Source organism: Felis catus, chromosome B4 (assembly GCF_018350175.1).
Source record: "Felis catus isolate Fca126 chromosome B4, F.catus_Fca126_mat1.0, whole genome shotgun sequence".
In the NCBI taxonomy this organism is placed as follows: Eukaryota; Metazoa; Chordata; class Mammalia; order Carnivora; family Felidae; genus Felis; species Felis catus.
Genome location: NC_058374.1, coordinates 137362140 through 137383409, shown reverse-complemented (window position 1 = coordinate 137383409; position 21270 = coordinate 137362140). Strand labels below are relative to the sequence as shown.

The window sequence follows — 21270 nt, the reverse complement described above, 5'->3', positions numbered from 1 at the left end:
CTGTTCAAAGTTGAATTCCTTTGGTTATTAGGAAGCTCGAATGTTTCCCCTATACTTTTTTTTTTTTTTAATTTTTTTTTTTCAACGTTTATTTATTTTTGGGACAGAGAGAGACAGAGCATGAACAGGGGAGGGGCAGAGAGAGAGGGAGACACAGAATCGGAACCAGGCTCCAGGCTCCGAGCCATCAGCCCAGAGCCCGACGCAGGGCTCGAACTCACGGACCGCGAGATCGTGACCTGGCTGAAGTCGGACGCTTAACCGACTGCGCCACCCAGGCGCCCCGTCCTCTATACTTTTCAAGAATCCTGTCTCCTTCAACGTGACTCGCTTGAGGATATTTTTTGCCCTGTTTTCTACTGGGGATCTTAACGTTTTTCTTCCCACGAATATAAAGAGGGACCTTTTTTTTTTTCCCATCCCGAGAATTCTGGGGTTTTAAAATTGTGATACAAAGGAGAACAAAGAACCTCTCCTCGAGCCAGCGGAAAAACAGAATGCGTTTTCTCTTCCTGCTCAGGAGCTCCAAATTCACGAGACAGTCGTGTTCTCAGGGGGAGAAATACAAGTTTAGGGTCTTCCTGGCTGGGGTCAGACCCTGGCTGGCTGCTCCTGGTGAATTCCTTCCCTCGGATCCGTGCAAGATAGCGATCCTTTGCCAATTCCCTGCCCCAAACAATTAATAAAATAGTTGAGCCACAGACAGAGGGAGGGAGAGGCTGGGCTGCACGAATCCCTTTCTGACTTTTCAGCCGCAGACCCTTCGATCAAACCCCACGGTTACCCTGAACCCTGATGGAAGCTGGCTGGAGTGGGGCCGCTCTGGGCGATACTGAGCTGGGTCTGGAGTCTACCTCCCCCTTCTCGCCCCCACCCCGCTGAGGCCAGATGTGAGAGCCTCAGACACAGTGGCCCGGGGGCCCAGGGGCATGCTGGGGAGTGGGCAGGCTGGGCCCTGCAGACAGATAGACCCCTGATGACCTCAGGTGGCAAATCTGAGCCCTCCTGGCCTCCGTTTACCTGCGTTTGAGGTAGGGGTAAAGAAACCAACCTTTCTTGAGTCTCTGCTGCCCGGGTCTCCACCGCCTCCCTGGAGGTGGGTGTTTATTGCGAGGAAGCTGAGGCTCAGAGAAGCAAAGTGACCGCCCCGAGGCCACACAGCCGCGACATGCTAGCGGAGGCCTGAACCCAGGCCCTTCTGGTTCCTAAACCAGGCCCAGCCTCACACAGACCCTCCTCGCGGTGTGATGGGCGGGCTGGAGGCGCACACCCTGGGGGCAGGCGCCCCCTGGGCCCGAGAGCCTCCTCCGCCGCTGTGATCCTGCCTTCCAAGGCCCCTCTCCCTCCCCAGTTCTCCCCCCCCTCACCCCCTCCCCCCTCCCCCGACACTTCCAGGTCATCATCATCCAGCCTCAAGTGCAGACGCAGCCCGAGAGCACGGCGGAGACGCGGCCGCCCACGGAGGAGCCATCTCAGGGAGCTCAGGCCACCAAAAAGAAGAAGGAAGACCGACCCCCGAGCCAGGAGAACCCCGAGGTAGGGTGGCCGGGGTCGGGCAGGGCGCGGTGCAGGAGGCAGGGACAACAGAAGCTCCCTGGGGTTGGGCCTCGGCCTTGCGTCTCGCAGATGGGCTCGCCGAGTGGCGCTGTGGGGCGGACGTTCGCACAGATTCTAGAAGCAGGCGCCTGGCTTTGCACTTCCTGCCGCCAGCTTTCTAGCAGTGTGACCGGGGGCAGGTCCCATCTGTGTCTTTGTCTGTAATGCGGGTGGTGAGCGTTCCTGGCAGCGTCCTTGGGAAGATCCCGCGGGTCGGGGTCTGCTCAGTCCAGGGGACGGGGCTGCTCCGGGCGGCGCACACGCACGGCCCTCCGGTGGGCAGAGCGAGACCCCGAATGCCTCAGAAGCCAGCTGCAGCCAAGGCTGGCGCTGGAGAGGCAGATGTCTCCCCGAAGTTCCTGTAGAACTTTCCAGAAATTGCACGTGAGTGCCTCCTCCCCCACCCCCACCTGAAGGAGGAGGGACGAATGGCATCCTTCTCCGTGGCTAACACAGAGCCACCTGCACCAGGGAGTGGAAGAGGCCAGCAGCTAATTCAAGGTCATTCTTTGTTAACTTTCAGGGACAGCAGGTGACCATTCTTGTGTTACTGCTTCTGTCCTCGGCCATCCTGGGCCAAAGTCAACCCTTTGGGCCTTTTTCCATGCGGCTGCCCTCACCTGACCCCCCTTTTCTCCCCTATTTGTTTGTCCGATGAGATTCACTTCAGACATGCTCTCCTCCAGGCAGCCTTCCCTGACCACCTCACCTCACTGGACAGAAGAGACCCCTCTGGGCTCCTACAGCAACTTGTGATTCTTTTTTTGTTGTTGTTCTTTACATAATTTATTGTCAAGTTGGCTAACGTGCAGTGTGCACAGTGTGCTCTTGGTTTTGGGGGGAGATTCCTGTGATTCGTCATGTACACTATGCAGTGCTCACCCCAACAAGTGCCCTCCTCAATGCCCACCGCCCATTTTCCCCTCCTCCTCCCCCCGCCAACCCCCTACCCGCATCAGCCCTGTTTGTTCTCTGTGTCTGAGAGTCTCTTATGGTTTGCCTCCCTCTCTGTTTTTATCGTATTTTTCCTTCCCTTCCCCCATGGTCATCTGTAAGTTTCTCAGATGACATCTGTCTTTCTCTGCCTGACTTACTTCACTTAGCGTAATACCGTCCAGTTCCACCCACGTCATCGCAAATGGTAAGATTTCATTCTTTTCCATCGCTGAGCAGTATTCCACGGTGTATGTGTATATACCACATCGTCTTTATCCACTCATCCGTCGATGGACACTCGGGGCTCTTCCCATACTTTGCTGTTGTTGATAATACTGCTGTAAACATTGGGGTGCATGTGCCCCTTCGAATCAGCACTTTAGTGTCCTTTGGGTAAATTCCCAGTAGCGCTATTGCTGGGTCGTAGGGTAATTCTGTTTTCGGTTTTTTGAGGACCCCCCATACTGTTTTCCAGAGCGGCTGCACCAGCGTGCATTCCCACCAAAGGTGCCTCCTCCACATCCTGGCCGACATCTGTCATTTCCTGAGCCCTTATGATTCTTTTAAATCGACGGGCTGTCGTTATCAAAGGAAGTCAGCCTTTCTTCCGTTCATTCACTTACTCTTCGGACAGGTCTTAGAGTTTGCTCCGTGCCAGGCTCCGTGCTGAGGGTAGGGACGTGGAGATGGGGCAGTTGGAGCCCTGGCCCCGGGGGAACTCACTCCTCCCGGCACGACCACCAGGACTTCAGCTTGGGTTAAAAAATGTCAAGTGTCGGGGAGCCTGGGTGACTCAGTCGGTTAAGCGTCCGACTTTGGCTCAGGTCACACGATCTCGCGGTTCGTGGGTTCGAGCCCCACGTCGGGCTCCGTGCTGACAGCTCGGAGCCTGCTTGGGATTCCGTGTCTCCCTCTCTCTCTGCCCCTCCCCTGCTTGCTCTCTGTCTGTCTGTCTCTCTCAAAAATAAATAAACATAAAAAAAATTTTTTTTTAAATGTCAGGTGCCATCAGAGAAGCTCACATTCAGAGCGGTGGGAGGTGCAGGGAGAAGGAGCGTGTGTTTCCACCCGGAAGGACTGAGGAAGACTTTGCAGAGGAGGGGCGGGGCAGAGGCAGGAGGGACAGCGTGTTGTGCAGAGGACATTGCTTGCACAATCTCGTGGATGTGAGAAGGCATTTAGCAGGCCCAGGAAAGCCAGCGGGTCTGCTTGGACCTCAGGTGGCACGTGTGCGTGAGAAACCCTAAGCCCAGGGTCGGAGAGACGTTGGAGCCTGACCCTGGGGGACCTGCATGCTGGCTGCCGTGGTGCAACTTCATTCCTTGGGCAGTGGGGAGCCATGGAATATCCTTGAGCGGGAGAGTGACTTCATTGTCCTTTGGCGTGTCCAGAAAGCCCACTGGGTTTTTGGGAGTAGCTTCGATTCGGAGTCGACCATTCACTGACGCTGAGATAACCTGGGTGTCCTCTGTGGGCCCCGGGCCCGATTTGTCTCAGGAGGCTCTCCGTTCCGTCCCTCCGTGACGTTTGCGCACCTGCTGCGTGCGCGGTGAGCCCCGGGCCGGCCTCTGCGTGCGCCCCTGTGTCCTCCCACGGGGACCCGCAGCCTTCCTGGAGGTTTTCCGGGCGGATTCTCTGTGTTCCCTCAAAGTATATCTCACCCGGTTATTGTGCGTTTATACAATTAGTATAATTACATTTAACTACATAATTAGCGTAAATACGTGTAATGACTTAAATAGAACTGGCAATTACAACACGTCCCAGCGTAAAAATCCTTATTAAACTTTCTTTTTTATAACACGGGGTCTGGGAGCGGTTGTGCGGGGCCGATGCGGGGCTCTGTGGCGCCCTTTGAGCCCGTTCACCAAGAGCCCGAGTCCAGAGCTCCCGAGGCCAGGGCGGCCCCTGCCCCAGAAGCTTCGCCGGAGGAGCGGGCTGGCGTCCGGGGTGGCTGGTGGCAATGGAGGCTCCCGGGGCTGCACGAGCGAGCCCAGGGTGCCTGCAGCCCGGAGCCCCGCTGAAGGGAAGGGAACGCCGAGTTTACCGGCACCCGGAATGACTCCAAGGCTCTCTCCCCTCGGCCCTGTCTCGAGGCCCACGGCCACCTTTAGGACACAGCTGTGGCCTTGCCTGTGCCGCCCATCATCCTGGCCTCCGGCAGCACCTGACTGAGACCGGCCGCCGTCAGAGCAGCACGAGCCCTGACTGCGGCCACCTCCCTGGGCGGGACCCGTGAGCACAGATGCCCACGCCGTCCGGGTCACCACGGCCCCCGTTCCTGCCCCTGGACGGGTTCCTCCCTGTCTGTCCTCCCAGTAGCTAGAAGGATCTTTCTAAACTTCAGAAATAACCAAGGCACCCCCCGCTTCTTGAAACCGATCCGGGGCGGCTCGGGGTTCCGACTTGGAGGTAGCCCCCTGCGGCAGACCCACGACAACGGCAGAAAAAGTGTAGGAACGTCACGGGACCAACGCGAGTTCGTTTCGTGGGGAGTCACAGGCGCGCCAGGCGGAGTCGGCACACAAAGTCGGCTTTGAAATAGCTCTGGACACTGACTCCCCGGGGCGGGGGGGTGGGTGCCTTTGGTTCAGGGTCAGGATGAGTAGACAGGGAAGGCTTGTCATCGTAGGGAGACAGGGCGCCTTGACCAAAGCTGCCAGTGCACCCAGTGCGTGTCCCGTAAACGCGGCTGAGGCTCCTCCGGGGGGAGGTTTCGAAGTTCAGGCGATTGCCCGTCATTCCAGCGTCACTCCGTGGTCCACCTGCGCAGGCACGAGGTGGGGGCTTGGCTGTCACGGCCTGGAGGTCTGGGCCGGGTCTTGGCGGGACAGTCGCCATCACCTGAGGGCCGGTTTCGGGTGTCGTTTGCCTGAGTTTAAGAGCTAAGCCGGAAGGGAGAGCTTCAGGAAAAATGTACGACGTTTGTGGGTACGAGCAGGTGGGCAATAAAGGTCAGGTCCTGGGGACTAGCCGGTGACAGGAAGAGACAACAGAGAGGCCGCTGTGCTGTGTCCCAGAAGCCCAAGCAGTGAGCAGGACCCTAGGGCCACCGGGCTGCAGGTCCGGAATGCCGGAATCGGGTGAGGGCCACCAGGAGGGCAGGGGAGGGGGGAGCTCACACCTGGCAGTGTGGGTCCCATAAGCTCTTCAAGAAGGAAAGGAGCCAACCTGAGCCTGAGGCCACAGCCGCACCTGGGGAGGGGGAGGGAGCAGGAGAGAGGGGAGAGCAGGAGGTGGAGGAAGGGGGAGGGATGGAGGGGGAGGGAGGGGTGAGCAGGAGGTGGAGGGAGAGCGAGTGATGGAGGGGGAGGGAGGGAGGGAGAGGGAGAGAGGGGTGAGCAGGAGGTGGAGGGAGGGGGAGGGATGGACAGGGAGGGAGGGACGAGCTGGAGGTGGAGGGAAGGGGAGGGAGGGAGAGGGAGGGATGGAGGGGGAGGGAGGGGCAAGCAGGAGGTAGAGGGAGAGGGAGGGAGGGAGGGGGAGAGGGGGGAGCAGGAGGTGGAGGGAGAGTGAGTGATGGAGGGGGAGGGAGGGGCGAGCAGGAGGGGGATGGAGGGGGAGGGATGGTGGGGGAGGGAGGGGTGAGCAGGAGGGGGAGGGAGGGGGAGAGAGGGGCGAGCAGGAGGGAGGCAGAGAAAAACGGAAACACAGAACAGGAAGGAGGAGCTGTGCCCAAGATGAGTCTGGACAGAATTCTGGAACACGTGACGCGGTCCACGCGGAGTTTGACAGAGTCCACGTGTGGAACGTGAATTTCCTCAAGATGGACTTCGTTTTGTGGCATCGTCTGGCCACGACTTGCACACGAGTTTGTTTAGGGGGTACTCGGGCAAGTTTGTGTTTTAAAAAAGGGAGTAACAGCCCCTTTTTGGAATAAATAAGAAATAACGGGGCAGACGATGTCATGAAAGTTAAAGCGAGATCAGGTGAACGTAAAACCCGTTTGGAAATCTTGGTGATGAAGAACATGGTGATTGGTGGAAATTAAGAGTCTTACTGGACAGGGGCGCCTCGGGGGCTCAGTCTGCTGAGTGTCCGACTCTTGATTTCGGCTCAGGGCATGATCTCACGGTTCGTAGGTTCGAGCCCCGGGCCAGGCTCTGCGTTGACAGGGTGGAGACTGCTTGAGATTCTCTGTCCCTCTCTCTCTGCCCCTCCCCTGCTCCCAAGTGTTCACACGTGCTCTCTCTCTCTCTCTCAAAAGAAACGAATAAACTTCATAAAAAACTTACTAGACAGGACGAACGGAGATAATTAGTGCTTTGGAATATGCCACCAGGGATGTAGCACAGAGTTGCAAAAAAGTATGGGGGGGCGCCTGGGTGGCTCAGTCGGTTAAGCGTCTGACTTGGGCTCGGGTCACGATCTCGCGGTCCGTGAGTTCGAGCCCCGCGTTGTGTCTGTGCCGACAGCTCGGAGCCCGGAGCCTGCTTTGGATTCTGTGCCTTCCTCTCTGCCCCTCCCCTGCTCCTACTCTGTATCTCTCTTTCTCTCTCTCAAAAATAAAAGACATTTGAAAACATTTTTTTAAAAAGAAGGAAAAGAATGATCCCTTCGAAGACCAGCAGAGAGGATACGACGACGGGAGTGGCAGCCTCGGGGAGCCCTGCCAGGATTACGGAGCCAAACGGACGAAGGGACACTTCCCGCGACAGCCGCGGTGATGGGGGTCTGGCTGTATCGTGGCAGGCACGTGGCTGCCATTTCCCGTCCTCGAATGACCGTGGCTCGAGTTACCTGCCGCGGAAGACGGGGTGGCGGCAGGGGGAGGCCGCGTGGGGGGCGCCAGGAGGCGGGAGCTTGGCCTCCACGTTGGTGGTGTTCGCCCAGGTGGGGCCAGCGAGGCGGGTGCGGGTACCGAGGGGGGTCCCTAGAGTCCCTGCCACCGTGCGGCCAGCCCCAGGGCCCCGAAGCAGCACTCAAGCCAGGTCCAGCAGACCACAGCCTGGACCGCTGTCGGCTGCATCTGGGGGACCCCACAGTCCCCTTTCCGGAGGCTGCACGGCCACGTTAATCACGTTGTAAGTCTTGCATTCACGTGAGCCCACGCCTTCCGGAATAAAATTTACAGGCCCTCCTTTCCATGGGGTGGAGGTGCTTCGTGGTGTTTTAGATAGAATTGGGGGGGCTCGTCCGACTCTTGGTTTCTGCTCAGGTCACGGTTTGTCACATCGAGCCCCCCATGGGGCTCTGCGCTGACAGTGTGGAGCCTGCTTGGCCTTCTCCGTCTCTGTCTCTCTCTGCCCCTCCCCTGTTCACATGCTTGCTCGTGCGCTCTCTCTTTCGTTCTCTCCCAATAAATAAACTTAAAAAAATTTTTTTAAATATATACGTCAAGAAAAGTTGACTGAAATCAAAGAAAACTTACGCACACATCACGCGGACTGTGGCCCTGGTACCAGGCACCGGGGAAGATGGCCGTGTGCACCTGCTACGCGACCCAGCAGGTCCCTGCGGGATCTGGAGGGCGTCCGGGCAAAAGCAGTCACGTCACTTTAGAGGGAAAACAGCCAGGCCTTGGCTTTCCCGCGCGGCATCAGAGTCCAGAATCCAGCAAAGCAAAGGGCGCCTGGATGGCTCAGTCGGTTGAGCATCCGACTTCGGCTCAGGGCTCGGGTCATGATCTCACGGTTCATGAGTTCGCGACAAGATCCTGAGGAGAGACAGAAAGAGCCTAGGGTTTTATGTCCCGCCAAGCTGGCCTTCAAACTGGAAGCCTCCATCCGCGTGGAAGGTTTTATTATTTTTTTAATGTGTATTTATTTTTGAGAGATCGAGAGCGGGGCGGAGAGAGGGAGACAGGATCTGAAACAGGCTCCGTGTTGTCAGCGCGGAGCCCGACGCGGGGCTCGATCCCACGAACCGTGAGATCGTGCTGAGCCGAAGTCAAGAGTCGGTCGCTTCACCGACCGAGCCCCCCCTCCTACCCCCAGGCGCCCCCTCCAGATAGGTTTTAAATCTGCTAAGGACTCGGGAGATGCTGTTCCGTGGGCCTGGCTCGACCCCCACCAGCTCAGAGGAGACCGGGGCCCCCCTGGCACCAGCCCTCGGGCGGGCGGCTCCAAAACTCAGCCGCGGGGTGAAATGAAAAGGGTAAGGATGTCAGGTCAGAACTGAAGTAGGACATTCTCCAATCGCGTACAAATGCTTCATCCCCGTAGCGTCGGGGGTGGGGGGGCCGCGAGAGAAGGTGGGAGGCAGAATGAGCTCCGGGGGAGTCTCCGTCGTAGCTGAGATTTTCAGTGAATCAAAGAATATCACGTAAAGCTGACAGATGGAGGGGGAGAACTATTTTTAGCAGCACAGAAGTAAAAAAAAAAATGGAAGAGTAAACAGTCACTATTTGGAATGATTTGGAAAACCCAAGAGAATCGATGATAAGAAAACAAATCTGCAGACAGAAGTTGTCGAGGCAGCGGGGTTTAGTATTAATGCAAAACATCGATAATCGTCAACAGAAACACAGAGCAGCCTGTTAGAAGCCTTACAGATAACCGTATTTACAGTAGCAACAAAAAGATTAAATATCTAGGGACAGACACGCTGACAACAGTCAAACCCCGCTGGAGGGTGAGTTTAAACCCCCGAAGGCAGAAGAGGAACAGAGAGAGAGGCACACCACGGTTTTGGGGGAGAAGATTGCGTATCACAAAGTTGTCATTATGCCCTACGTTAATTTTTTAAAAATTTTTTAGGGGCACCTGGGTGGCTCAGTCGGTTAAGCGTCCGACTTCAGCTCAGGTCACGATCTCACACTCCGTGAGTTCGAGCCCTGCGTCGGGCTCTGGGCTGATGGCTCAGAGCCTGGAGCCTGTTTCCGATTCTGTGTCTCCCTCTCTCTCTGTCCCTCCCCCGTTCATGCTCTGTCTCTCTCTGTCCCAAAAATAAATAAACGTTAAAAAAAAAAATTAAAAAAAAAATTTTTTAATGTTTATTTTTTAGAGAGAGACAGAGAGACAGAGTGTGACTGGGGGAGGGTCAGAGAGAGAGGGAGACACGGAATCCGAAGCAGGTTCCAGGCTCCGAGCTGTCGGCACAGAGCCCGACACGGGGCTCGAACTCAGACCGCGAGATCATGACCTGAGCTGAAGTGGGGCGCTTCACCGACTGAGCCACCCAGGCGCCCTGCCCTATGTTAATTTATCGTCTTGACATCATCCCAGTAAAGCTGCCAAGGGGCTCCCTCCGGCTCCTTCAAGGTTTGTAAATTTCACCTGCAAAAGACAAGCAGGAAGGACCGGAGAGCCCTGAACAGGAAGAACACAGAGAAAAGGATCCTAATCCCGCCAGAGTTCTGTAAAGCCAAGGTAGGGACACAGTGCCACGGGAGCTCACGAACAGGTAGGAACAGAACAGGGGGCCCAGAAAGAGACCACGGATACGCGTGATCATTTAGCGTATGATTCAAGCGGCTCCTCAAACCAGTGAAAAGTGGAAAGACGGAAGTTTCAATAAATGATATTGGAACAAGTGAGTAGTAGTAGCCATGTGGACTGAAAGGAATCCGCATTTCACACCAGGATACGTTCCCAACAGCTCATAAACCTGCATGTAAACAGTGAGGGGGGCCTGGCTGCCTCCGTCGGTTAGAGCGTGTGACTCGATCTCGGGGTTGTAAGTTCAAGCCCCACGTTGGGTGGGGAGCCTCCTTTTAAAAAGTCATAGGTTGGGGCGCCTGGGTGGCGCAGTCGGTTAAGCGTCCAACTTCAGCCAGGTCACGATCTCACGGTCCGTGAGTTCGAACCCTGCGTCGGGCTCTGGGCTGACGGCTCAGAGCCTGGAGCCTGCTTCCGATTCTGTGTCTCCCTCTCTCTCTGCCCCTTCCCCGTTCATGCTCTGTCTCTCTCTGTCCCAAAAATAAATAAACGTTAAAAAGTCATAGGGGCGCCTGGGTGGCTCAGTCGGTTAAGCCTCCGTCTTCGGCTCAGGTCATGACCTCACGGTCCGTGGGTTCAGGCCCCGCGTCGGGCTCTGTGCCGACAGCTCGGAGCCGGAGCCTGCTTCGGATTCTGTGTCCCCCTCTCTCTCTGCCCCTCCCCCGCTCGCACTCGGTCTCTCTCTCTCAAAAATAAATGAAGATTAAAAAAAATGAAAAAATCATAGGGGCATCTGGGTGGCTCAGTCGGTTAAGCGTCTGACTCTTAAATCTCGGTTCAAGTCATGATCTCAGCGTTCGTGAGTTCAAGCCCCGTGTTGGGCTGGCTCTCCACTGACAGGTGGAGCCTGCTTGGGATTCTCTCTCCCCACCCCCTGCTCCTCCCCTGCTCTCTCTCTCTCTCTCAAAATAAATAAACTTAAAAAATCATAATAAAATAAAGTAAGCAGTGAAATTACAAATACTGAAATAAAACATAAGCAACTTGGTTTACAACCTCAGAGTCTGTAGCTAAGATTCAAAAACCGAAACGCTGAAAAAGAAAATACTGCTAAATTCTACTACGTACAAATTTTTTTTAGTCTACGTGGCCAAAAAAGGCCACCGGGGAGCACAATTCCCTGCTTCTTAAGTGTGAGTGGTGACCAGCCACTTCCTGCCAATGAGGACAGTGTAGACGGGGAAAGAGGGATTTTCAGTGGAGAAGGCCGACCGATGCCTCAGCCGGGTGGTCAAGGGCAACGTCACAGTGCTGAGTCACGTTGATGACACGTGCCCTGGATATGATGGGTTGGCGGGACACTTCCCCTCTGTGGTCCTCCTCCCCCCGGCCCATAGCCCAGTCTAACCATGAGAAAACCATCAGGCGAATCCTAACTGAGGGGCATCCTTTGAAACACCTGACCAGCCCAAGCTCAGAACTGTCGCCATCAGAAACAAAGAAAACCAGAGAAATCCGGCCCAGCCCAGAGGAGCTAAGGAGGCACGGCAACTGAGTGCAACGGGAGATCCTGGATGGGGTCCTGGGACAGAGAGGGGACCGTAGGTAGCAACGAAGGAGACCCGAGACAGATCAGGCAGCCCCATGAGTAGGTGCTCCTGTCGAATTTGTCGAATGACTGGAAAGACGTGGAAGGTGGTGGTAACGCCTCTCCGTTTCCCTCTCTTAGAAAATCGCCTTCATGGTAGCTCTTGGCCTGGTCACAACGGAGCACTTGGAAGGTAAGGACCCCGCACGGCGGCAGGCTGGGCTGGGACCGGCCTGCGCCGTGGGGCGACAGCCGGCGGGGGGGGCGGCAGTCCCTTCTGGGACGTGTGTCCCAAGTGCCGGAGGTTGTGAGCACAGAGAGAGGGAGAGCCTCCCGGCTCCCCCTGCCTCCGTGGCTGCCCGCACAACTTGGCAGAACGGGTGTGAGGGCTGCGTTAACGGTGCTTTGCTGATAGACTCGTGACTGTTACTACGGTTTTTGTAAATAGCCCTCCTGGGGGCGCCTGGGGGGGCTCGGTCGGTTCAGCGTCCGACCCCGGCCCGGGTTATGATCTCAGGGTTCGTGAGAGAGGCGGCCCCAGGCTGGGGGATGGCACACGGGGGACCAGCACTGTCGGTGGGTACCTCTCGCCCTCCAGCCGGAAGCCGGCACCTCTGTCCGCCCCAGAGGGAGCCGTGCCGGGGCCACTCTGGGGCGCGGATGCGGGGCAGGAGGGGACGGGGCCGCCCAGGGCTTGCAGCGGAAGCGTTCAGGGTTCCCGGGACAGGAAGGATCCAGTAACTTCTGTGCCTGTGTCTTTCCAGAAATCCAGAGCAAGCGCCAAGAGCGGAAGAGAAGAAGCACAGCCAATCCCGCCTACAGCGGCCTCCTGGAGACCGAGGTGAGGGGCCCGCCCTCTGCACCTGCGGAGGGAACCCCCCCCGCCCCGCCCATGATGTCCCGAGCAGGCCCGTGGTGTCCCGAGCACTGCACCCTTTTGGAAGGATGTCACCGAGCTGTTCCTTGACCTCCACGCAAGGAGGTGCTGACCGCTGTCTGGACCAAAGGGCCCCGTTCCCTTTGCCGTGTTCACTGATGAAACGGTCCCCCGCTCTGTGCGCGAAGCCACACCCCAGTGTCCCCAGTCTGTGGCCAGGGCCAGAGATGACCTGATTAAGGAATCAGGAGCCGCCTCCCAGCCGTGACCCTTGAGCCCTGCACACATCTGTGGCTCCACGAGCGGCCCTGCCACGGGGGCCTCGCCCTTGGCTCTGAGCACAGCCCCACCGCGACGGGGGAGGCGGGTGCAAAGTCGGTCGTGTGTTCTCGGCCTGTGGCTGAAGCCACCGTTCGGAACGTACCGGAAGCCTCCGCGTCTCCACGATGTTGGGGGCCGGGGACGACCCTGTACCAAGGGTTCCTGGGCCCCGTGCCAAGAAGGGAGGTTTGGGGAGCGAGTCCCTCACACCCCCGTCTCCCCACCTGACCCCAGAGCCAGCCGACAAGGTGCAGGAGGCAGACGGACGGGGAACCTGGTGGCTGCTTCTTACTGGTTGGCCCCGATTCGGGGCCCCCCCACTCGTCCCTCCCGAGTGAGGCGGACGTATCGGCGGGGAGCGGGCATGGGTTCCACGCCTGCCGCCGGGCAGAGCCCTTGCTGACGCCAGCCCGCCCCTCCCCTGCCCTGCAGCCCCAGTGTCCGTCCCTGTTTCTGCCTCTGGAGCCCTGGGTGGGGAGTCTGTCCCGGGTACGCCCTGGGCAGGGGCAGGGTCACTGAGGAGGGCTCCCCGCGAGACGGTTTTTCTTTTGTTTTGTGTCCCTGCAGAGGAAACGGCTGGCATCCAACTATCTCAACAGCCCCCTGTTCCTCACAGCAAGAGGTAAGTGCCTGCGGGGCGTGGCTTCTCCTGCCGCGGCCGCTGTGGGGCCGGGGGCCAGGTCGGCTTTGGTGGCTCTGGTGGCTTTGGTGGCCCTCCGCTCCTGGCCTCCGTGGGGCTGGGCTGGCCAGTCCGCGGCCGGGACAGTTGTTTCCGGCGGATGGTGCATTCCAGCGCCACGCCCCGGCCCCCTTCGCCCTGTCGTCGTCTGTAGGGAGGAGGAGGGCGGGTGGCGGTGCCGGGACTCCGAGCTGGGTGACGACGTAAGGGCTGGATGTGACCGCGGTTTGTAAACTGTCCCGTACACACCGAAGCTGAGCTTCCCCCTGGACAGCGTTATGTGCGGACAGCCCTGACCCAGAAACTAAGAGGGAAACCACTTTTTGTGATCATTAAATGTGTGGTTTGGCATCGCTTGCTGGAAGGAGGGTGGGTGGTTATGGGGGGGAAAAAACAGTTGAAAATAAATCACCTTGAGAGGTTCCCGGAATCATGGGTCCCTCCCCTGGGCAGCTCTCTGCCTGTCCCACGGTGGGTCCTGGCCATGACCGGGGCAGAGACCCTTATTCCTGTCACTCCCTGGGTGAGACCCAGGTGTCCCGGGTCCAGTGATGCTCCTGTCATGCCCCGGGGGAGACCCAAGTGTCCCTGGTGAGACCCGGGTGTCCCGGGTCCGGTGATGCTCCCGTCACGTCCCAGGTCAGACCCGGGTGTCCCGGGTCCAGTGATGCTCCCGTCACGTCCCAGGGGAGACCCGGGTGTCCCGGGTCCAGTGGTGTTCCCATCATGCCCCGGGTGAGACCCAAGTGTCCCGGGTGAGACCCGGGTGTCCCGGGTCGAGTGATGATCCTGTCATGCCCCGGGTGAGAACCCCCTGCCCATACTGGGCCTCGTGGCCTCCAGTCCTGATCGGCGCTCCTCCAATGCCCACTAACATGTTCTCCGCCCTTCTTCCCTGTGCCAGCCAATGAGGACCCCTGCTGGAAGGTACGTGTCCCCTCACTGTCACGCCTGGGCGGGGTGGGGCATGTTTCCACGGTCCAGGTGTGGGGGCTCCTGGCAGGCGGGAGCCGAGTAGAGGGGCTGCAGGCTCCGTCCTCAGCGCCGAGAGCTTTGCGACAACACGTCGGCGGTCGTCCAGCCCGCATGGTGCATTAGGCGTCACCCCAGGGCCAGCCCACAGGGTTCAAGCACGAGCTGAGGACGCAGGGACCCCGGGAGCCAAGGAGGCCCAGGTGGAGGCAGCTGATCCCGGGGCTGCCAGCCGGGCCCTACCTGGCTCTTCTCGGCCCCAGTGTGACGCTAGGTGCAGTGGGTCGCCTCCGTTTCTCACTGTCCACCTCACGAGGGTCTAGACTTAGTAACCCCCAGGGTCTCAGCCCTCACGGCTCCGTTTCTGTGATCCTGTGAGACCCCAATCCCCCCGTGCACAGACCACGTCCCTGCTTCCCAGGACACAGGCTGGCCGTGACCTCATGTGCAGGCATGGCCTCAGAATTTATTTAGTGGCTTTTTTTTTTTTAAGTAAGTTTTGGATCTCGTCCTAAAAGAATTTTCTAGTCCCTACATGCCTCGAATGGCCAAGCCACTAAGCAGCAGCAGGTGACGGGTATAAACTCCGATTATTCCGGGCTTTTTGCCACCAGAACCCTGTAGCGTCACGGATCAGGGCTGGTGGCCTGCCGTGCCCGTCCACAGCCACCTGCGCCTGACCAGCGTGAGCCCAGGAGACGCCTGGAGCCTGAGCCTCGCTTCTGCAGACCCCAGCGTCCCGCAGGGGCCTTGGCCTCGAGGCGGGAGACCCCCGATGCTGGCCCTGCTTCTGTCTCCAGCTCCCTGAGTGGTCTCGGGCGAGTGGCGCCCTTTCCCTGGCTCCTTCTGGACTGCGCTTGGGGTGCCCTCTCCTCTCGAGTCTTCCCGGTGGCCTGGGGGGCAGGTGTCGCTAGCCCATGTTACAGAGGCGGAAACAGGGGCGCGGTAACCCACACGGGAGGCCGGAGGTGCCAGGTCGGGCTGCGGCTCCCTCAAGGGGCCTGGAGAGCGCCGTGAATCCGGGCCTCCCGAGGCAGCGCGTGCAGGAAAACCGTGTGGGAGGGACGCGTGGCGAGCGCTGGCCGGCCCTCCCCCCCCCCGACGTGGGGTGCAGTGTGGACCCGAGGGGGACCGTTTCCTAAGCCGCGGCAGGACCGCCTGCCCCGCCACCTGCACCTGGGGACCAGGTCTCATGCGGGGGCCACACCCCTAGTAAACGTGGCCTGGGGGATGCCCTAGAGTCCCCCGTCTGGCCGCCTCCTCCTCCCGGCTTCCGGGCTTATCCCTCTCTCTCCCAGAGCTGCTGAGAAACGCTGGCGGAAGCTGGGTCCGGCTCCCTCCCAGCCCAGCTGACCTGGACCCCCTAACCCCCACCCCTCACCCCCCACTGACCCGCCTCCCGTCCCCCTTCTCTTTCAGAATGAGATCACCCACGATGAGCACTGTGCCGCCTGCAAGCGAGGGGCCAATCTGCAGCCCTGCGGCACCTGCCCGGGGGCCTACCACCTCAGCTGCCTGGACCCGCCGCTCAAGACCGCGCCCAAGGGCGTGTGGGTGTGTCCCAAGTGCCAGCAGAAGGTAAGGAGGCTGCACTGCGGGGCGGCCGGCCCTCCCACCCCCACCCTGCCTCTCTCCCTGTACCGGGGGACCCTCCGCACAACATCTGCAGCTGCTCACACTGTGTTTTGGGGTCGGGTCGGGCCGCGGAGGGGTGACCAGACGGGCCGGCGTGGGAGAGGCTTTCTCCGCCTCGGCACGACCCAGTGACTCCAGCTCTGGCCTCAAAACTCCTTCCCGGGTGGAGCTGGACCGATAACACAGACCACAACGATAGCACTACTTAGCAGGTCCCATGTCCCTGCTGACACACGAATGAAAACCAATCAGGTTCAAAAAAACAGTAACACTCCCTTCCGGTGGCGATGTGGTGAGGCAGGCACTCTTAGACGGTGCAGAATTTTATCCGAGCCCCAAAAGCGCGTGTACCTTTTAAACCCAGAATCTAGCTTTGGGGAACGCAGTCTGAAGAAATGATCCAAATACAGATAGGATTCTGGGCACAAAGAAGCCCCTCGCCCCTTACTTACAAAGGAAAGACACAGCCTACTTCAAAACAGCAGGAGATAGTGGAATTAATCCCAGCGGGTGCACTCGGTGGGATGTTGTGTGGTCATTGAAAATGATCTTTGCAAAGGTTTTGTGATTCTTTGGACTTGTTCACCGTGTGGAATTAAGTTTAAAAAGAAAAAGAGAGAGAACTCTAGGCTTCACAGCAGCTGTACAGTTGAATCATCAGCTCCCTGAGAAAAACCGTAGGCAGAATAACCCAGGGAGAGGGTGGGTACGGTGGGCCCTATGTCACTGTGCCACCAGCCCCTGCACTGTGACTGCCCGGGGGTCGCAGCTCTTTGCGGGAAGACAGGGGGAACAGGATTCTGTTCCCCGCTTCGGCATGATGGTGGGGCCTCACCGGGCACTCGATTTGCCCCCCGGCTGGCCTGGGGCTGCCAGGCACAAGGGAAGAACACCCCAGTGGTCATTCGCGTATTCATTCATTCAGGAAAGATCAGAACCTCCTCCCCGCCGGCACGGTCTGGGGCCCTGGCGATACGCAGGCTCCTGTCCTCGGGGAGCTCCGGGAGCCAGATCGTGAGGCAGGAGGGACGGGCTCCCTCCCGTCCCAGCTGAGGGACCTGCAGCTCAGGCAGCCTTGCTCCCCCCACTCCCGCCCCCCAGCGCTGCGCGGCCAGACCGAGGCAGGCTCTGGCCCGTCTGATGGTTCATTTCCCCATCTGCCCTCTAGGCCTTAAAGAAAGACGGTGGCGTGCCCTGGTCCGGGATGCTGGCCATTGTGCACTCCTACGTCACCCACAAGACAGGTAAGACAGTCTTGCTCCCTTCCCTCCCACCCCACCCAGTCCCCTGGGCTCGCCCTGGGCCCGTCCGCAGCCGTTCCTAGCCAGGGCTCTGCGCGGAGGGACCCTGGGAGCGGTGCGGCGTGCCGGGCCATCACGGTGGAGGGGAGCGGGGGGTCATCTCCAGTCCCTGTGCCCTCAGCCAGGGCCACTGGCTTCTGCGGGAGGGTGTGGCCAGAATGGCCCGTAGGCTCGGGTTCGCCGTGCTTCTCCCGCTCGCCCACAGCCCGGCCTTTTTGCTCACCTGGTTTGCCGGCTCACCTGGCCTTCTCTTTCCTAGTCAAGGTAGAGGAGAAGCAGAAGCTGCTACAGAGAGGCAGCGAGCTACAGAGCGAGCTGCGGCAGCTGGAGGAGTGTGACCGGCGCCTGGCCTCGGCGGTGAAGGTGCGCTGGGGGCGCGGGGCAGGGGGCTGGGGGCCCTTGCGGCCGCGAGATACCAGGCCGGGGTTTCGCTGTCCCGTCCCTGAGGCCCCAGGAGAAGACGGACTCACGGACGTCGCTCCGCGAGGCGGAGTGCGGCTCTGATCCCGCTCGACGTTCAGGTCTTGAGCGGTTGGGCCTGGGGCTCCTGGCTCTTTGACTTTGGCGAAGCTCTCGGAGCCTCAGGCGCTTCGTGCGTGATGTGAACGCGATGATTGCTCTCCTGTAGTGTGGTGGTCGCGATAATGTGATGGTCACGATGGTGGCGGGGGTGGTGGCGATGGTGACGGTGGCGATGGCTGAGGTCGTGGAGGGGATAATGGTCGTGAGGGCGGTGCCAGGCCCTAGTGAAACTCTTCAAAGGCGGTATCTCATTTAATCTCTCGAGAGCCCGGGCAGAGCCTCTCTGATCATTCCTATCTGGGAGTCGGGACACAGTTTCAGGGGGTAGGAGCGGTTTCCCCGAGCAGCAGATGGCTGATGCTGTAGCCTGCGCGCCCGTCCTGGCTGCCTGACGCACGTGACACGTAGAGAGCCCACGAAGAGGCGGGAGCAGAGCAGAGAGCGGGCTGGCAATCCCTAGGTCTCCTGCAGGTGCTGCCGTTGAGGCTGAACCGGCCCCAGCTTCCTCCAGGAGGAGGAGGGGTAGACGTGGTCAGCAAGGCAGCACCGCAGCCACGAGGGAGAACGTTCCACGCTCTGGCACAGGCACGCCGTTTCTAGCCCTGAACTCTAACACGGATTTCTCCTGCGCTGCCGGAGGCCCTTGGCCGGCGTCCTTCGGGCCCCCGCAGTGGAGGGGAGGAGCTGTAGGGGGAGAGGGGCCGAGAGGGCGGCGGCCCCGGGACGCCTGCACGGTTGAATTCTGAGAGCCTCCCCCTGCCCCTCTCTCCCCCTGACAGAAATGCCTAGAGCTTAAGACGAGCCTGCTGGCCCGGCAGAGGGGCACCCAGACGTCCCTGGACCGCCTGCGGGCCCTCCTGAGACTGATACAGGGCGAGCAGGTGCTGCAAGTTGCCATGACGACCACCGGCCCCGCCCCGCTGCTGGCCGGGCCCTGGACCAAGCCCTCGGCAGCAGCCGTGCACCCCGCCCTTCAGCAGCCCCAGGGGCACAACTGACCCCGAGGGACCGGCTTCACACCCACGGAAGGTTCCTGGGACCCCCGCTCACCAGACCTGAGGGTTCTGTCCGCCTTAATTCATAAACACTATGAATTTCAGACGAAACTAAAACCAGACCGAGAGAGAGAGAGAGAGAGACGGAGGAAAGAAGGGGAGAAGGAACCGGGACGGGTTGGGATGCAGTCCTACCCTCCACGTGCGGACGGGACCCCAGGAGGCCAGGTGGGCGCGAGACGGCCGGGCGCACACAGTCCCCCGGCCGTTGGGGGGCTGGCCCGGGCCCCTGGCTTCCAGGCACAGCTGTCTCCCCGGCCTCGTGCTGCCCCCGGGGGAGAGAAGGGCAGAGAGAGGTTGGGAGGGGAGCCGGGGACCTAGCTGAGTAGTAGGGGTAGTTGGGACGAGCAGTGGGTAGCGAATCTAGGTAGGGGCCCGGGGCTCGGGGCTCGAGGCCGCAGGGCTCCAGCGCCTTCCGGATCGCGGGCCCTTGTCAGTCAGTATTATTAGCGTTAAGAGTCACAGCTGTTGAACTTGAAAGAAACGACACGGTGGGTCCCTCCAGGGACGCTGCGGTACCCACCTGCCAGGGTCCCCGCGTGCCCCCGAGGCTCCTTCCCTTGGCTGGTCGTTTGGACTCCTTTTGCCACCGACGTATTTTTCTCATGGAGTTTTTTGGGCAAGATGGGGCTGCGGGCACGCAGGGGAGGCACGTGGCGGGTCTTCTACTTGGGGTTGGGTCCTTCAACTTAACGACCGAAGCCTTTTCCTTTCTCTCCCCTCGAAGAGCCGATAAAGCGTTCCACTCGTCTTCTCTTGCCAGTACAGACACTATGCCAAAAAATAACTTTACATTTTTGTATGGCGTTTTTATTGTAAGCTATTTAACGCGAAGGGGGGATGCTTGCGGACTTTTCCCGCTTCCGGTAGTCTCAGCTGCAAGGTACGAATGCAAAAGCCCTTCCTGGGGGACTCCCAACCTGGAGAGATCCAGAGGGTTCTTTCAGAAGGAGGCTGGGGGGCGGGGAGAGAGGGTGGGGAGGGAGAGGGGGCCGTGGCCTCTGGAGGGTTTGGCCTTTAGGAGACTCGAGAGTCCCTTTTCTTGCTGCCTCCTTGAGTTAGTGAGAGCGGAGGGCGCCGTCCTAGAAGGGCTCCCGCGTCTTGGGCTGGGTCGTCACACCCCGCCTCCGGGCTCCTCCGGTCCCGAGGGGCCTAGCACAACGGGACAGGCGTCGGGGAAGCCACAGGGCTCCCACCCCAGCATATCACACGGTGCCGCGCTGCATCGGACACACGTGCGTGCGTGCACACGCGGCCCCAGACACACACGCACACGCGCACGCCGACAAGCGCAGAGCAGGGAGGCCGGCCAGAATCCCACGGGCTGCCGTGGGCCCTCCTGTCATTTTCTCGACTCCGGGAGAAACTGTGCTGTACGATACAGATCTATTTTAATACACTCAACACTGGGTTGAACAAGATTTTTATATTCTTTTATTGATGAACAAAGTGAGCTGTGAGACACACGTCTTCTATATTGGTTACCCTAGATGCCAATTGTGTGTCACCGCGTGGCTTGCGATGTAAATGTCTTCAGGTTCCTTTCTGTTGGTTCGTTTTTCTTCTTGGATGGATCGGATTCCATTTTTTTTAAAAAAAAAAGAAAACGTAATGGGAGGATGTGAGAGGTTGGACCCGGGAGGGGTAGCTGCCGACGTGTCTCGAGGCGTAGTGTTTTGGACCAAGGAGGACCGTCCAGTGGATAGTGAGGATAGAGAAAAGTGTTCGTCTTAAATACGCCCATGTAGTTTTCCTTCTGTACGATGCATTAAACGCAACTGATGATTTCAGAGCCGTGTGCTTGTCGTTACTGTGCCGTCAGCAGAGAGGCCTCCGGGGGCACATGGGGCGGGGAGACTCGCGGAGTGGAATGGCGGGGTCCTGCCGCGGGCCCACCCCCAGGGAGGGGGGCAGCGGAGAGCTCGTGGGCACCCCCCGGAGGTGGCAGGTGCACCTGTTGGGACCAGGCGGAGGCTGTCCAGCGGCAGAAACCCTCCAGGCCAGGCGCCGGGCGGTGTGGACCCCGCTCCCTCACTCGTTCCTGCTTCTCTCGGCCCATCGACAGCACCTGCCTTTTCTGTTCCACACGAGGTCCCGCAGCCACCCTGGGGCTTAGTCCTTGGCCTTTCAGGAGGGCGGCCAAACTGGGGAGCCAGACCCCCCCCCCACCACCACATCCTAGCTCCAGGGGCCTCCGGGAGGCTCAGTCAGGTGAGGAGGAACCCAGCTCTGGACAACCAGATGTGGCCGAGGGTGGGATCAGATACGAAGTGACGGCCGACTGGAGCCCCAGGACTGAGCAATGTGCCCAGAGACAGGGGAGGGCTGGGCCACCTGGCCGGGGTCCCCGACAGTCCTGTCTGGTTTCCAAGCTGGCCCAGAATCACATCGTTTGGGCGGGGCCTAGAACTCAAGGCCGCTCTGCCCGACCCCCAGCCACAAGATCCCTCACCACCCCCTACACACCCC

At 59.5% G+C, this 21270-nt stretch overlaps 1 protein-coding gene across 3 annotated transcripts in view; it reads left to right on the top strand.

The window, feature by feature from the left end:
- The window catches only part of PHF21B (PHD finger protein 21B), a 92814-nt gene extending 73215 nt beyond the window's left edge, over positions 1–19599 (top strand). For 2 of the 3 annotated variants that reach the window (XM_023257598.2, XM_023257599.2), the window contains exons 5-13: positions 1396–1536; positions 11581–11632; positions 12204–12280; positions 13205–13259; positions 14221–14243; positions 15708–15866; positions 17092–17167; positions 17484–17587; positions 18526–19599. In XM_023257598.2, coding sequence (XP_023113366.2) covers positions 1396–1536; positions 11581–11632; positions 12204–12280; positions 13205–13259; positions 14221–14243; positions 15708–15866; positions 17092–17167; positions 17484–17587; positions 18526–18744 — 906 coding nt within the window. In that variant the 3' untranslated portion in view covers positions 18745–19599. The remainder of the gene's footprint in view (positions 1–1395; positions 1537–11580; positions 11633–12203; positions 12281–13204; positions 13260–14220; positions 14244–15707; positions 15867–17091; positions 17168–17483; positions 17588–18525) is intronic. The other variant, XM_045062504.1, reaches the window with a different exon arrangement.
- Positions 19600–21270: the final 1671 nt, after the last annotated feature.